The following is an 18,326-nucleotide window of genomic DNA, read 5'->3' as shown; positions in this document are numbered from 1 at the left end:
GGTTTCATGAGTGTTGTGTCACCTTTTCTTCACTAAACTGATACAGCTTGTAAGATTTGCCTTTATGTGGAGCCCAGGAGGAAATGTTGTTCATGCTTCTTTCTCAGATAATTCACTCAAAGTTTCATGGCTCTAAATGGTAAATGGTTCTGATGACCTATTGAAAGAAGAGCACTTTTTTGGTTTCCTTAAATGATTCTTCCTTAATGTTAGTCGCATTTTTAGCTCTTTCCTGGCAATTCACATTGCCAGGCTACAAGGTAGCATCACACAGATGCTAATTTTGGACTAGTAGGGTCTGTTAGTAGAGCCCTGGTAGTGCAGTGGTTAAGCATGGGGCTGATTGATAACCAGGAGGTCGGCGGTTTGAACCCACTAGCTGCTCTGCAAGGGAAGATGTGGCAGTCTGCTTCCATAAAGACTTACAGCTCTGGAAACCCTCGGGGGCAATTTTACTCTGTCCTATAAGGTCACTATGAGTCAGAATCAACTCGATGGCAATGGATTTTTTTGGTAATAGGGCCTGTTAGGAGCCCTGGTGGCTCAGTGGTTAAACTCTCAGCTACTAACTGAAAGGCCAGCGTCTGGAACACACAAGCCCCTCCTTGGGAGGAAGATGTGGCACCCCGCTTCCGTAAAGGTTACAGACGTGGAAACCCTCTGGGGTGGTTTTGCTTTGTCCTTACAGTGTTGCTGGGAGTCAGAACTGACTCCTCCATGTAGGTATATTCACTGAGTGGTACACAAGCGATTTCTTCCTAAGAGGAACTTGATGATCAACACGTTATCATCTCCCACCCCCCCGAAAAAAAGTTCAAGCAAGCACAGGGGAAAATTTATAATTCTGTGACATTTGTTGACAGGTTGGTTACCGGAAAGATATGGAACAAGAAGAAGCAACAGAAACAGTCAAAACCAGGGGGAATGAGTCCTCCATCATCCTGACAGGATTAGAAGGAAATACGTTGTATCACTTCACAGTGAGGGCTTACAATGGAGCTGGATATGGGCCACCTAGCAGTGAAGTGAGTGCAAGCACCAAGAAACCCCGTAAGTGACCTGGGCTTTTTGTTTGTTTCAAACAAAAGGGAAACATCTTTTAACATTTCTGAAAGCCACACGATTCCCATAATAAGCAGAGCGGAAGGGAAGTTTTGATTCATAGTCTTGCTTCAGTGCTTAGATCTGAATTCCAAAACTAGCTCAGAAAATTTTGCATTCACAGCAGATAAAGGTTATCTTCCTGTGAAACAAGGCTAAGTGATTTTGACACAGAAGGGAGATAAAAGGATTCAGGTTCAAAAGCTCAGTAGAGTAGCTATTAAAATGACACTCCTGGAGCAAAACCTTCCTTATCTGACTCCAGCTGGAAGGAAGCCTGTGGTGCCAGCCAACTACTGAACACAAGAAGAGATTGAAATACTCGCAGGGATTAAAATGAAGAAATGTCTTTTAAAATCATTTTTTCACTTTTTATATTTCAGCCCCTAGTCAAGCACCAGGCAACCTCAGGTGGGAGCAACAAGGCTCTCAGGTTTCTCTGGGTTGGGAACCTGTCAGACCATTAGCCAACGAATCTGAAGTCATGGGATACAAGGTCAGTGTTTCTCCAGTCTCTTGCCTAGACTCTCATCAAGGAAATTGTTGCTGGGAGGATATGAAATTAATAAACCATAATAAGATCCATTAACAGCCCTTCCTTCTATTTTTTTTTTCAATCATTTTCTATCCATATCTTAGAAAGAAGAGACTTGCTGCAGGTGGGAAAGCCAAGGCAGTCAAAATCAGTTTCAACTGCACAAGGCATAGGAAGGGAATGGATCAGCAAAGCAAAAATGATCTGAGTATAGTATGAAGATGACCCCATAAAGCATGGTGTCAAGACCAGCAGAGCTCAGGCAGACAATCCTGGCATTGTCTTCCAGCTGACAAATTTCGCTGGCAGATGGCAAAAACTGGACAACATAGTTTAGGTAGAAAGACTTTCTATTAGCAAAATCACAGAAGAAAAATACTAGGACCGGCATTCAAATAAAAAAGTTCCTATTGAGTAGATTTTCCCTCATGGCAAGTCCCTGTGTCTCAGGGTAGAACTGCGCTCCATGGGGTTTTCAGTGGCTGGGATCTTTCAGAGGCAGATCACCAAGTCTTTCTTCCAAGGCACCACTGGTTGAATTCAAATCATCAAGTTTTGGTTAGTAGCCAAGAGCAGGACCAGCATACTAGGTAGTAAAGAATCCATGGAGAGGTACAGCAAGCTCCAAACATAAACCCAACATCTCATATACAGTTACCCTGTCATGTTCCAAGAAGAGCTCTGAGGATATTTTTACAGTTTGTTTTTGAAAAACAACTTTTTTCTCAGATTATCAAGTATACATGGTCTGTGTATTCAATTGGCTGAATTCTTGTTCTATAATGTCTGATTCTGTTATATCACCTTAAATCCACACAATTATGAGTTGAATACTATTTTTAGTATAATTTTAAATATTTCAACAATATTTAGACTAAAAAGCATCATTATAGGTGGGTTTTCAACCAGCAGAGACAGTAACACAGTACTTTGTATCTAAAGTACTAAAATTCTGAAGCTGAAAACTGCAGAAGTTATAAACAGAATATATGCTTTAAGGTGATTCCTAGCGGGACTATTTTAAGACACAAACTACAGCACTTCATGTATACTGTAATTAGTTTGGATCACAGACACCCCCATGTCACATACGCCTTCTTGCCGAGGGGAGAATCAACAGCATGGTTCATCTTAGTTGTATGAATTTATGACAAGTAGGCACACATTACAAGAGGATTTTTTTTTTTTACCTTTTATTGCTTTGAAATTGCTGCATCTCCTTATATCCATTAAAAGGAAGAGCTGGTTCCTAAGACAAGAATCTGCTAAAAACAAAAGGCAGGAGACCTCAAAGAAGGATGGAATGGCCCCCAACAGGATATCTACTGGAAAAAATAAAATGAACACGAAGGGCCCCATAAGGGGAAGGGAACTCTAGACTGATGACTTGGACTTAACACAGGGCTTGGTTTTCACAGGGCAGGTAGCTAAGGATGAAAGCCGCTCTTGACACATACAGAATGGGACAGGCATGTGATCAGAAAAAATGGCTGAGAATCTGAATACAAACTAAAGAGATGTATCCCTAAGAACGTGAACATGGAACCCCCTTTATGAGTATGACTCTGAGAAGAAGTACTGCAGCCTTGGCAAGAATCTGCATTGGCTCCAGTGGTTGAAGAGCCGTAGCATCTAAAGGGAAGCTCATATAAGTATAGAATGACCAGGGCTGGACATGATGCTGGGAAGAAGACCTCTCCTTTGATTCCTACTACATCTCGGGGAACTACTACCAGGCCAACAGTGGTACCAGTTTCATAGTGGGCCACCCCTTCTTCAGCACAGTAGGGTATGGCAGCCATAAAAGAGTAGCAAAAGTAGGGGCATGTCAGCACACTGATCATTTCCCTTTCCCCAAGGTAGTTTGAGGCACGCCTGATCTATTTAGACTAAGTTAGCCCCTGAGATTCATGGAAAATTTGAGGTGAAGGATTTCCTACAGATCAGGATAAAAGAGAGCTTCTACAATTAATTGGAATATCTAAAGAGAGGTAACTTTATTTTCACTCTTCGTCTTTGCCAAGCTACTTTACTTATACAAGCAATAGGGTTCACTGGAAATGTGCACGGTATGTGGGTTTGAGGCTGAAACCTTGGTGCCTGATATTTAAAATGCCAGAGTTACGTATTCCACCTTTTGCATTAAGTTCAGACTAAGGTTGTTGAGGAGTCCCAGGGTGGTGCAAACAATTAACTCACTCAGCCACGAATCAAAAGTTTGGAGGTTCGAATCCAACAAGAGATTCCTTAGAAGAAAAGCCTGGCAATCTACATCTGAAAAATTGACCATCGAAAACCTGATCCACAGTTCTACTCTGCCACACATAGGGTCACCATGATTCAGGGTCAACTCCCCAGCAACTGGTAAGGTTGATGAATTCAGAAAAGTGCTCATCTAGAAGTTTTCCAGATTATGAAAACAATTGAAAAGTAAAATGGAAGAAAAATGGATTTGTTCCTGTAGGTTTTATCTATGAACAATCCACTGATCTCTTCATTTTTATAGTTAAGATGCTATATACAGGAGGCTATAACTCATTCTCAAATAGTAGACCACAACAGTAGCTCATGTGTTAACCTAATAAGATAAAACAGCAGAATTTGAGATTTGACCAATCCATTTTCTAAGACAGCACAGATCTTACTTGATTTCAGAGACTAGGGTATCAACAACAGGTGTAACTACAAGGTATTACCAGAGAAAGATATAACGGTAAGAGAAATTTTGTCCAAAGATGTTAGGAGGAAAAGGGAGATTCCCCCAGCACAAAATCAGATCAGGGCCCTCAAAAGGTTCCAAAAGTACAGGGAAACACGGATGGAATTGGGCTACATACAGTCGTGTCATAAGTAAAACATTACAATTGAATCCATTCAGATAAACATTAAGCATTATCTAGTGATGAAATTTCTCATTGCTTTATTGTTGATACTGTCCAAAACATCCTGGAATTTTGTCCAGATTCAACAGTTATAATTTCAAGACACTTCCTGGAATTTTGTCCAGATTCAACAGTTATAATTTCAAGACATTATAGCTTTGAATAACAAATGAGAGGAACAGGAACATGAAGAACCACGAAAATGTTGGAAAAGGCTTATCGCTTATAGACGGTTTACCTCTGATAGACCTGGCTACAATTTATTCCCTGTCAGAGAAAATAACTCTCCATTTCAGAAGTTGAATACAACTTGGCAATTTATTTAACTTGTATATGACTTCTTGAAGTTTATTAATACATACCATTTGTTTATTTCTTTTTGCATTTCCCAATTCAGAATCAGGTACACATTTTATTAATACATTATTTATAAATGATCAGAGAAAGGGAACAAAAAATTCAAATTAAGAGATTTCCTACTTCACTTATTTTTCCAAATAAATCTTTTTAAGTGAAGAAAACTCTTCATTTTTATAAATCCCCTAGTTTGGGGTCTGTATTTAAAGTCCTTACTAATTTTAGCATATTATATGCCCAACCATTCTTTACTGGAGTTCCTGAAGAAGTACCAGTAACAAAGCTAGGAAAACTGAAGTATATGTAGCCATAATTCTTTTTTTCTTAATGACCTTGAGACTGGAGAAAAATTGTTTTTCTTTATACTATGAAAGAAGTTTATCGAGATTATGAATTTAAACAGCCTTTGGTGGCACAGTAGTTAAAGCACTCAGCTGCTAACTGAAAAATCAGTGGTTCGAATCCACCAGCCCTCTGTGGGAGAAAGATATGGCAATCTGCTTCCATAAAGATTTACAGCCTTAGAAACCTTATGAGGCAGTTCTACTCTCTCCTTTAGGGTCACTGTAAGTAGGAATTGGCTGCAGTGGGTTTGGTGTGGCTTATCCCCACCTCATACAGACTATGCCTGAGTGAAAGGAAAAATATATACTAAATGCACAGGGAATATGCAAGTAGCCACCTGCCCCCACCAAGAGAAACTTCTATCCGTTCAGAAAAGGCACAAGCAGTCAGAAGGAATTCGGGACAAGTGCCTCAGGCTGTATACCAAGAAAATAGTCTTGTTTTTCTTCTCTACTTTTAGAATATATCCTTTCCTAGATTGGCTCAAAGGTTAAACACTTGGCTGCTACCAAAAGGGTTAGCAATTAGAACCCACCCAGCAGCTCCACAGGAAAAAGACCTGGCAATCTGCTCCCATAAAAATTACAGCCTAGAAAATCCTATGGGGTAGGGTTTTCTGCTCTGTCACATGGGATTATTTAAAAAAAAAAACAAACAAACCCAGTGCAATCGAGTCAATTCTGACTCATCACGACCCTGTAGGACAGAGTAGAACTGCCCCATAGAGTTTCCAAGGAGCACCTGGCAGATTCGAAATGCTGACCCTTTGGTTAGCAGCTGTAGCACTTAACTACTATGCCGCCAGGGTTTCCATGGGATTATGAGGAGTCAAAAATCAACTCCTTGGCACCTAACAACAATAACAGATAATACGAGCCACTTCACAGTACACCTTCCCCCTCACCTCTACTTCCAACAATTTACAGAGCTAGGGGAAATCAAGCTCAAAATTTCCAAGTTATTATATGATCCATCGATATAGGCAAAGATTTTGGTTTCTGTATGCAATTTATATATCAGATAGGCCTTCCAGACTCCTCAGATATATATACATTTGCCTTGATGTTGTATTCTACACCCTGAGGAATTTTGAAGCCCTCCCCTATATTTTTGCAGCTAACTAGGAAGCTATTCTGATTGCTTATATATCTTATCTATATATATCTTGTACCTGTTCTTTCATTTTATAAACAAGCCAAACTCATTGCCGTCAAGTAGATTCTGACTCATAGAGACCCTGTAGGACAGAGTAGAACTGCCCCATAGGGTTTCCAAGGAGCGGCTGGTGGATTTGAACCACCAACCTTTTGGTTAGCTGCCAAGCTCTTAACCACTGTGCCCCCAAGGCTCCTTCATCTTATAGTCACTCCAAATGTGAGACTCAGCCTCTCCCCTGTGATTTCCACAAATTAAAAAGACTCATATACAATGGCTTAAACTGGGTGTTGTGGTGGTTGTTGTTAAAAAAAAAAAAATTCAGCCCTGAACTCATGGTGACCTTGTGCACAACAGAAGAAAACGCGAGGTGTACCCACCTGTGGGGTCGTGGGTACATGAGATTTATTATACTATCCTCTTCACATTTAATTATACTTGAAGTTTTTCATGATAAATTTTTGTAAACTAAAACAGAAATGAGTCATATGTTGAGTATTTACATAAGCAGACTTATGGAAACCTTTGTGGGGAAGGGGGAGATATGTATAGAGAAAGAATAAATAGGACATCACACAAGCAAACATCTGAAAATTGTCCATAAGTCAGCCCTGTTCTTAAAGGTCCTGCCAGCCACCCTACCACAAGTGGCTTCTCTTTGCTAGATAACCCTGGGTGCTTCCCAACTTTTGTTCATTTTACTGACTACTCCTTACCCACCCCAGTGCCACTGGGCCTTCAGATTCCTTATACTTTTTCACGAAGAGCAGTTACCCCATTTGCTATTCCCAAGATGCTCAAGTGGTAAAAAATTCTTTCTTTTATTCTATCCATCCTTCTCAGTAGTACTTCTGGGTATAACCACCAAAGCTAATTCCGTTATATTTTTAAGTACAATCATCTCATTATTTTGTGTTACTATAAACCCTGTGCTGTAGTGGCTAAGTGCTATGGCTGCTAACCAAAAGGCCGGCAGTTCGAATCCACCAGCTGCTCCTTGGAAACTCTTTGGGGCAGTTCTACTCTGTCCTATAGGGTCACTATGAGCTGGAATTGACTCAATGGCAATAGGATTTTATCACAGGATGGGCTCAAGCATAGCAATGATTGTAAGGATGATGCAGGACCAGGCAGTGTTTCATTCTGTTGTACATAGGATCACTATGAGTAGGAACTGACTCGATGGGGCTTAACAACAACAATGTCACACATATAGAAGAGTCATTGCCAGATCATCCCTTTGATAATGTAGTACCACATATTATTTTTAGGGTCATCTCTTTGAATAAGTTATTGCTCTCAGCTTTTTAAAAGAGAATTTTAGAATAGTCTTGATAATAAAAAAAAAAATTTTATACATTAGATAAATTCCTTTATCCCTGAAGATAGCTGTCATCACAACTGCCAATCTATAAATGTTCAGATTATAAAAGTATTCCCTGACCTCCTTGCTGTCAATAACTATTTTTGACATGTCTTCATAGCACTTTAACTTTCTCATACTTTTCATTCTCATCCGTGTTTTCTAAGTCAGAACTTTTAAATGAGCCAAGGTTCTCTAAAGCACCTGACTAATCATTAATTTAATGAGTCTTATTATTTATTAGTATACTAAAAAAAAAAAAAAAAAAAAACTTACCAACTCATAGCACTATATTTCCCTGCATATATTGGTAAAAGCCACATTTAGTCTCAAACTTCTTTTGCCACCATTAACTGATCTTTTTCCTGCTTTTTTACCTTTTGTTGCTAAATCTCAACTGATCCACAAATTTCTCTTCAACTCTGGGTTTTACAGCCACATTAGATATACATTGCTGGCTGAGTTTTTTTGTCATAAGAATTGTAATTTATTGAACCATAATAACAGTGTCCTCTAAAATAGTCATTCCCCTGCCAATCCTCACCAATTTACATACTTTTCCATTCCCATAAATTTGCTTTCTAATTACCTCATGTGGATGATCAGAATTCTAATTCATTGCACTGCTACGGTCAAAATCAGAGGCATAAATTCTGATACATTTGTGATTTTTTTAAGCCAAAAGAACCTGCCATAGGATTCTTCCAGGTAGTCTTACTGATTCCCCAAGTCTTGGCTAAAGCCCTCTGTGTGTTACTCAAGTAACCCCCTCTGAGTGTTACCATAGCACAAAATATGTACACTATCACACTCCATTGTATTATTTATCTGTCTCCAGCATTAGACTGTAAGTGTGATGAGGGCAAGAACCACGTGGTCTTGTTCTCTGATGAATCAGCAGTATAAACCACTATGCCTGACCCATATGAGATGTCTAATACGTATTCGGGATGTTCTTATCACTTTGAATTACATTGAGGCTGTGATATCCTTCCCAAGTAAGGATTTCAGTACATACAATTACTGTGCCTATCATAGTTTTATGAAGAAGTCACTTCTCTCCCAAGACCCTGAAGGAAATTTAAATTCATGAAACAAACAAACAAAAAAAGTAAGATGGAGGACACACACATTATCAGAATGCAGAGGGGAAGATCAGAGGTTTCAGTATATGAAAAGATTACTCTAAAGTTTTTACTTTTTCTATTTTGTTGTGTGTAGGTTAGTTCAAGCTCACAATCCCAACCCATTGCTCACAATATATTTTCCAAAAGAAAATAAATTATAATTTTTCTTAGTTTCCAGAAAGAGATCTGATAGTGGAGCCCAGGTGGAGTAGTGGTTAAGAGCTCAGCTGCTAACCAAAATGTTGGCAGTTCAAATCCACCAGGTACTCCTTGGAAACCCTATGGGGCAGTTCTCCTCTGTCCTATAGGGTCACTATGAGTTGGAACTGACATGACAGCACCTAACTATAACAACAAGCTAGTCCATCTTTTACAATGCAACTGAAATACTGACCCATTGACAATGAAAAATGATGGCAGCAAGAGAAATAACTTTCTCTTATTACACTTACCATGTACCAAGACCTGTGCTAGGTATTTTACATACATTCTATTATTTCATTCTCTTAACAAAACCATAAGATAGGTATTAGTATCTTCACTGTATAGAAGAGAAACCTGAGATTTAGAAAGGTTAGTAACTTGCCCGAGTTCACCCTTCCACAGCACTTTTATATACTTCCATTGTTGTACATACCACATGCATTTAATTTGTTTACATGTGTCTCTAAGCTGTGAGCAGCTCGTGCTTAGCTGAGAATCTGACATTCAGTAGGTAGTCAATGAACATTTGGAATCCTTAGTTAATTGTCAAATGTTTAAACCTTTGTTATTACCTGTAGGTTTTTTATAGGCAAGAGGGTCACAGCAACAGTGAAGTCATTGAAACACAGAAACCTCAAGCAGTAGTACCACTCCCTGATGCAGGAGTCTACATTATTGAAGTCCGAGCATACAGTGAAGGAGGTGATGGAACGGCTAGTTCCCAAATCAGAGTACCATCATATTCAGGTAAGTTGTGACAATCAATGACGCCAAGATTGTATAACCTCAGCAAAACTGAGGGGATTGTTTGCATGGTTCAGAAATTTTGAAAGGATTCTCTGATTTCTTTATTATACGCTGGCTAACATGAATCATGGTAGCCTGCCCATAATTGCTAAATTTCTACAAATCTATGTAGGATATGGTATATCGTTAGAATGTCCTTATTTGTCAAATTCCCTAGGCCATTCTGGTCTCAAGTAGTACCATTTTGCTGGTCATTTGGATTTTTCAATAAACTGATCATGTACTAGTTTAACATTCATACTTCTCTATAGTCTTGATTACTTTATTGTTAGATTATGGAAGATGTACAGAAAAGTTTAAAGAGAATGCTTTTAAAAATTAAAATTTAGTCATTTTTATTGATTTCAAGACATGATGAAATTTATTGAGCATCACTGTTATTGTTATTAGGTATATTAATAATTGTTTGCTGTTTCTGAGCCCTCACTATGTATCAGACACAATAATAAATGCTTTACCTATGTTATTTATTTAATCTTTGTAGGAATCATATATGAAGTAGGTGGCATTATTCCTGTTTTGCAGAAAAAATTTAAATAACTTGCTTACAATCATACCATTACTAAGTGGCAAAGCCAGGATTCAAACCTGGTACAGTTGCAGTTTGAACTGACCAGTAGCCCTAGGACAGAAAAGACCTGGTAATCTTCCCCCCTAAAGATTATAGCTTAGGAAACCCTATGGGGCAGTTCTACTCTGTTGTATAGGGTCACAATGCATTGAAATTGACTCAATGGCCCACAACAAGATGCTTGTTGTCTCCAAGGCTACGTATCTTCACTACTACCATCATCATTCACAAAGCAAAAGAAAATTGATTAAAGAAAGAGGGGTTTTAGAAATTTGGAAGACAATAACCATTTCATCAAGGGAATCAAAAATGGAAGCAAAAGGTGTAATTGGATATACAAATATCTTAGAAAGTAGATTTCAAAACGCTTAAAGAAAATAAGAGTGTTTCCATGGTCAAAAACTACAAAAGGGAAAAAATAACTCAAGAGAAATAGAACATCCTGAAAAGTAGCAACAAAAAAATTTAAACCAAAATTACCGTTGAACCCAAAGAGAAAAAAAAAAAAAATAGGAAAGCATTGAATGAAATCTGGCAGATGAGCTCAGATTTTAAAGACTATGGAGGAAAAAGATAATTGAAAGGGCAATTAACCAAAGTTAAAAATCAGGTTGTGGGTGCAAAAGTCTAAAAGTGTGTTGGGAAGGCAAAAATTTAGAATAAGTCATAACTACAGAAAACTTCATTAAAAATTTTAAATGTGTTTCTATAACCATGTTCACAACATGTAGAACAAGAATGGGAAAAGAAGCTCACTATTAAGTCAAACAGTATCATCTTAAATCATAGCAAGAAGGCAATTCAGTTCTTGTTTTGGTTCATCTTCTCCATAAGAAATAATTACACTCAAATTGAAAGGGGTAAATAAATCATGATTAATAAAGAATTGAAATTTAAGATGAATGAAATTCAAAATAAATGAATGATAAATCAAAAAGCACCTGGTGACTTATATATGTAGACTCTAGGTCTCAAATTATATTACAAAGTAGGGAATGACTTTTTAGATAAAATTATAGAATCACTGTCCTGATATCTGAGTAATAGTTAATAACATCTAAGCAGTTAGTTAATAATATTTATAATTCTTTATATTGTATACTCATTTCCATAAAAATTATCTCATTTGATATTTTTTATACGCAGCAAACAAACCAGGAAAAATGTAATCAGCCCAATTTCTTGATGAAAAAAGTGAAGCTTAAACGTTTACCCAAAATCACATAACTACTAAGTATGTATGTGGGAGGACTTGAACTAAAATCCATCTTCACAGCCTTAGTCCACTCTCTTTCACTACAACCTTGCTGAAATGAGAAGATAAATAGCGTTTTGATAGCATCTTGATTTTAAATAATGGTGAGAGGGATAAAATAATGTAAACTACATACGAGTGAGCCTGATACTTGTCTCTGATTTTAAAATATATATATTATTACACATGTGATTGTCAGTACTTAGAAAGAAGTTCATGATCAAGAGGAACTGTAATTGAACACAATTAAAGAGAACGTTGACACACTGTGTTAAATGTAGCTGATGTCACTGAACAATTTGTGTGGAAATCGTCAAATGGGAACCTAATCTGCTGTGTAAACTTTCACCAGAAATTCAATAAAATATCGTTAAAAAAAAAGAGGAACTGTCATTAATCAGCTCTTTCAGCTGGAAAAAAAAAAAAGGTACTTGCAGGCCAAGTTTCTCTCCTTTCCCATTGCTAGTTACTAGACTGGAAACTAGCATTTCCGCATCAGGAAATGATACTATATGGATATATATGCTGGTTATGAAGGTATTAGGTAAATTTTCATTAAAAGGTTTTTAATATGAATTTAATCAGTGGGTAATGATGAGCATTAATTATCTGTTGAGCAATCATTCCCAAGTAGAATTGTCAACCTAATGGAGGTCTCCAATGATATCCTATAGGGCTCTGTATACAGCCCTGTCTTGTTCAAAATATGAATTAACTTGGACTAAAACCCAGAGACAGTGTTTATAAATATTTCTGATGGCACAAAATGAGATGGAAAGCAAATATAGTAGAAAAAAGAATATGATAGACTGAAATTTTGAGGAAAAGCTGTTGACACAATAATTGATAAATGGTATATTCTTCAATTAAAAACACAAGATGAGATAAAGGACGTTATTGGGACCATTAGTGAAATTTGAAAAAAGTGTGTAAGTTAAATAATACTATTATATCAACATTAATTTCCTAAATTTTTATATACGATCATGTTCTTATTTTTATATAAGAAAATGTTCTTATTTTTAAGAAACACATTGACGTATCGAGGGATAAATGGACATAAAGTCTGCAGCTTACTTTCAAAAGCTGCAGGAAATATATGTTTTTCAAGAGAAAGAATAATAAAGCTAGAGTAATAAAATGTTAACATCTGAGAAATCTGGGTGAATTCCTTCTTATAACTTTTTGGTACATCTAAAATTATTTCAAAATCAAAAGTAAAGAATAAAACATAAGAATTCTAATTTTTTAAAAAATTCAGGTAAAAAGAACTAAGGATTTAAATATGTGTGGCCGCAGAAAACCTTAATACACTTTATGATTCATTTATAAAAGTATAGTTTCAAGAACAAGAGAGGTAGGAATGTCTCTACATTTATTAGTGTACAACTGAACTGACTCGGATGTGGATATTAAATTTTTAAGAGCATCTTGAGAGACAAAAGATTATTGGTGAAAAGTGAACAAGATGATGGTTCTCCTCTTTGCTTGCTTCATAAGTCTCAAATTTCTAATGATAATAATAATACAGCCAACATATACTAAGCACTGATCAATTTCCTGGCATTACCCTAGGTGTTTTGCATATATTATCTCATTTTATCCTTCCAGCAACCCCATGAGTTAGGTACTTCATTATCCTCAGACCCCTTAAGGTACCTTTTAACACAATCAGATTCTAAAGTATCATCTGAATAAAGTCAGCCCCAAGTTTGTAAGTACTTATAAAGACTTGAATTCTCTCATTTATATTTTAATTAGCTTGTAACTTCTATTCCATGAAAAAAAGAAAAAGGGCAATTTCTGTGTTATAGCTAACAAGATTTTGGCTAATGCAACTCATTTCCTGAACTTCAATAAATTAGGATTCCATGGTATTGTATACCTTAAACCAAAACAAATAGCAGAAGCCCTGGTGGTGCAGGGTTTTAAGAGCTTGGCTGCTAATGAAAAGGTCAGCAGTTCAAATCCACCAGCTGCTCTACCTTGTTGTTGTTAGGTGTCATCGAGTTGGTTCCGGCTCATAGCAACCTTACGTACAACAGAACAAAACACTGCCAGATCCTGCGCCATCCTCACAATCTTTGTCACTCTTAAGTCCATTGTTTGCGGCCACTGTGTCAATCCATTTAATTCAGGGTCTTCCTCTTTTTTGATGACGTTTTACCAAGCATGATGTCCTTCTCCAGGGACTGGTCCCTCCTGATAACATGCCCAAAATATGTGAGATGAAGTCTCACTGTCCTCACTTTTAATGAGCATTCTGGCTGTACTTTTTCCAAGACAGATTTGTTCATTCTTCTAGCAGTCCATGGTATTTTCAATATTCTTTGCCAACACTGTAATTCAAAGGCATGAATTCTTCTTCAATCTTCCTTATTCATTGTAGAGCTTTCACATGCATATATTGTTTTTGTCAGGTGCTGTCGAGTCAGTTCCAACTCATAGCGACCCCTATGTACCGTAGAACAAAACACTGCCAAGTCGTGTGCCATCCTCGCAATCATTGTTATGCTTGAGCCCATTGTTGCAGCCGCTGTGTCAGTCCATCTACTTGAGGGTCTTCCTCTTTTTCACTGACCTACTTTTTTACACTTTACCAAGCATGATGTCATTCTCCAGAGGCTGATCCGTCCTGTTAAAATGTCCAAAGTACGTGAGACATCCTTGCTTCTAAGGAGCATTCTGGCTGTACTTCTTCCAAGACAGATTTGTTTGCTCTTCTGGCAGTCCATGGTATATTCAATATTCTTCACCAACACCACAACTCAAAGGCTCAATTCTTCTTTGGTCTTCCTTATTCATCATCCAGCTTTCATATGCATGTGAGGCAATTGAAAACACAATGGCTTGGGTCAGGCACACCTTAGTCCTTAAAGTAACATCTTTGCTTTTAAACACTGTATAGAGGCCTTTTGCAGCAGATTTGCCCAATACAATGAGTCATTTGATTTCTTGACTGCTGCTTCTGTGGGTCACTGCCACTTCCTGTTTAACCAAACCCATTGCTGTCAAGTCGATTCCAACTCATAGTGACCCTACAGGACAGAATAGAACTGCCGCCACCAGAGTTTCCAAGGAGCTCCCGGTGGATTTGAACTGCCAATCCTTTGGCTAGCAGCTGTAGCACTTAACTGCTACACCGTCAGGGTTTCCGACTGCTGCTTAGACCCATATAATCTCAGCAATGGTTGGTTTCATCCCCAAGATCTCTCAAAAACCAAAAGCCTTAGAAGTTAAACAACTTTTCTTAAGTGAAAAAATACTAGTTAATTTTACAACTAAGTCTAGGACCTAGTTCAATGGTTTGTTTGGCTTTTGTTGTTGTTGTTGTTGATTTTTTGTTTGTTTTTAGCTATCCCAAACTAATGCGTTTTTGCTTTGTGAATTTTATGTGGGATTTGAGATAGAGACACTACTTAGCGTCTGAAAGCGGAACGTTTTTGTAAAAGTGTCATGTAAGTTGATTCACCAAGGGCCCAGCTACTCACAAATAAATAGAAAAGATGTTTTCACGGTTTTTATTTATTAAGCATGCTCATACCTCTCTAGTGAGGCTTTTTCAATTTGCCTTTCTTATGGCTCACATGTGGCTACACACATCGCAATAGCCCCCATTTTGTACAAGTGGAAAAAATTTAAACATTCTCCAATATGTTGATTAATAGGTTTTATTAGTGCACTAACTATAACATTTTTGAAAGAAAAGAAGATATGCTGTGTTTTTTGTGATTTACCAAACAAATGATCCTTCAGCTTTTAAGTAAACATCGGGAAAATAAACTGACTCATCTCTCTAAGGAAAATCACCAAAAAATCCCCTTAAACTCAATCTGGCCAGAGAAAATACATTGATTGAGGGATAATTCCAAAAGTCGAGTGCTATCATAACATTAGTAGTAGTAGTAGTATTAAGGTTTTAACCAAGGCCGTTCCAACTGAATGTGGAAATTATAAATCATTAATATCACACGCAAGCAAAATTTTGCTGAAGATCATTCAAAAACAGCTGCAACAGTATATCGACAGGGAACTGCCAGAAAGTTAGGCCAGTTTCAGAAGAGGACGTGGAACCAGGGATATCATTGCTGATGTCAGATGGACCCTGGCTGAAAGCAGAGAATACCAGAAGGATGTTTACCTGTCTTTTATTGACTATGCAAAGGCATTCGACTGTGTGGATCATAACAAACTATGGATAACACCGCGAAGAACGGGGATTCCAGAACACTTAATTGTGCTCATGAGGAACCTTCACATAGATCAAGAGGCAATTGTTCAGACAGAACAAGGGGATACTGATTGGTTTAAAGTCAGGAAAGGTGTGCGTCAGGGTTGTATTCTTTCACTATACCTATTCAATCTGTATGCTCAACAAATAATACGAGAAGCTGGACTATATGAAGAAGAATGGGGCATCAGGATTGGAGGAAGACTCATTAACAACCTGTGTTATGCAGATGACACAACCTTGCTTGCTGAAAGTGAAGAGGACTTGAAGCACTTACTAATGAAGATCAAAGACCACAGCCTTCAGGATGGAAAACAAAAATCCTCACAACTGGACCAATGAGCAACATCATGATAAACGGAGAAAAGATTGAAGTTGTCAAGGATTTCATTTTACTTGGATCCACAATCAACAGCCATGGAAGCAGCAGTCAAGAAATCAAAAGATGCATTGCATTGGGTAAATCTGCTGCAAAGGACCTCTCTAAAGTGTCGAAGAGCAAAGATGTCACCTTGAAGACTAAGGTGCACCTGACCCAAGCCATGGTATTTTCAATCAAATCATATGCACGTGAAAGCTGGACAATGAATAAGGAAGACCCAAAGAAGAATTGACGCCTTTGAATTGTAGTGTTGGTGAAGGATATTCAACATACCATGGACAGCCAAAAGAGCAAACAAATCTGTCTTAGAGGAAGTACAACCAGAATGCTCCTTAGAAGCAAGAATGGCAAGACTGCGTCTTACATACTTTGGACGTGTTGTCAGGAGGCATCAGTCCCTGGAGAAGGACATCATACTTGGCAAAGTACAGGGTCAGTGGAAAGAAGAAAACCCCCAAAGAGGTGGACTGACACTTTGGCTACAACAATGAGCTCAAGCGTAACAACGATTGTAAGGATGGCTCAGGACAGGGCAGTGTTTCATTCTGTTGTGCATAGGGTCGCTATGAGTTGGAACCGACTCAAGGGCACCTAACAACAACAATACATAAAAACATCTGGTTCTACTAGTTCCTAGTTCAGTAGCTTTAAGTAAGTTAAAATCTTTCTAAACCCCTGATCCAGCATCTGCAACAGGGTAAATAAGTAATAGTACTTACTGTGTAGGAATGTTGTGAGGATCAAGTAAGATAATGTGTGTAAAGGGCTTATTACAGTGCAGGGCACATAATAAACATTCATTAAATATCAGTCATGATGATGATGCTTCAAAAGGCCTCTGTTAGTATCTAAAGGTAGTATCTAGTGGCTATGTGGAGGTACCATAACTACTTCTGACTAATCACTTCAGACCAGTCAGTGTTAACAAATGGCCACTTCAATACATTAATATTAACTGCATACATTGTTTTGTTCTCAAGAAGAGCTTCCTCTGGGTGTAAGTAAAAATGATAAAAGACATCTTCCCTTTGCCAAGTTTGACATGGGAATACAGAATTTAAGTCTACTCAACTGAAACAGTTAAGTCGAACAAGAAACCAGTTTACTTTTTCATTATTAAATTAAACAATTAACTAAAGTAGTTAAGTTAGGAATACATGTTACCACAAGCTTTTTCTGATTATTTTTGCTCCATTTCCTGTACTATAAATCATACGAATTGCTTTTTCATGTTTGGAATTTGGGTGTTCCATTAGGGCATCTTTGCTGAAAATCACACTAAATCCCCAGATTAGATGCGTGTGTTAGATATGACATAGCTCGATGGCCTTCCCAACACAGTATTCCGGATACAATTCTGCCTTCTACACAACTCTAGGAGACCCAAGCAATGTCTGGTTTTGTAAGCATGAGCAACACTCTCATCAGAAACAGTCTCACTTGTCTTAAATATCTAAAATCCACTCTTTCCTAGCCCAGGCCAAGCCAAAATAATTTGCTTCTCTTTTTTCACAGGTGGAAAAATCACAAGTGCCCAATCGACCCTCCACGCTCTATCTACATCCTCATCATCAGTCACGTTGCTCTTGGCATTGATTATCCCTTCAACATCTTGGTGAAAACCATGGACTAGACTTCTTTCCTTTCCATCAGCTTGATAACAGCAGTGGATACAGTGTAGTGTAAGTGGAGAGACCGGACCCTGCGATGAGCTTTAAAACTTGGGACTACCCATGGTGCACTTACAAGACGTTGGGGGAAATATTACTTATCCATCATGTTTCTCTTTGGTTTTTGTAAATGGGGAGGACAGTTCTTGGTCCAATGAAAATATGCAGATTGTACGTAATGAATTTTTGTAAGCAAAGGTAATTTCTGTCAAATGTACGCTTTACTTTTTTAATATGTTGGAGTTTGATTTTATATCTGATGACTCTGATTGTGTGCCATCCATCTGTTAAGTAGTCTCTAGCAGATCAGTTTCAAACACAAATACAAAACTGAGAATGAA

The 18,326-nt window shown here is 37.8% G+C and overlaps 1 protein-coding gene across 1 annotated transcript in view; it reads left to right on the top strand.

Moving 5' to 3' along the window:
* The window catches only part of CNTN5 (contactin 5), a 573,072-nt gene extending 555,085 nt beyond the window's left edge, over positions 1–17,987 (top strand). The window contains exons 20-23 of the mRNA XM_049889682.1: positions 864–1,050; positions 1,485–1,597; positions 9,648–9,816; positions 17,831–17,987. Coding sequence (XP_049745639.1) covers positions 864–1,050; positions 1,485–1,597; positions 9,648–9,816; positions 17,831–17,934 — 573 coding nt within the window. The 3' untranslated portion in view covers positions 17,935–17,987. The remainder of the gene's footprint in view (positions 1–863; positions 1,051–1,484; positions 1,598–9,647; positions 9,817–17,830) is intronic.
* Positions 17,988–18,326: the final 339 nt, after the last annotated feature.

Source organism: Elephas maximus, chromosome 7 (assembly GCF_024166365.1).
Source record: "Elephas maximus indicus isolate mEleMax1 chromosome 7, mEleMax1 primary haplotype, whole genome shotgun sequence".
In the NCBI taxonomy this organism is placed as follows: domain Eukaryota; kingdom Metazoa; phylum Chordata; class Mammalia; order Proboscidea; family Elephantidae; genus Elephas; species Elephas maximus.
Note: the sequence above shows the minus strand (reverse complement) of the source record. Positions and strands in the feature narration are given on the sequence as shown.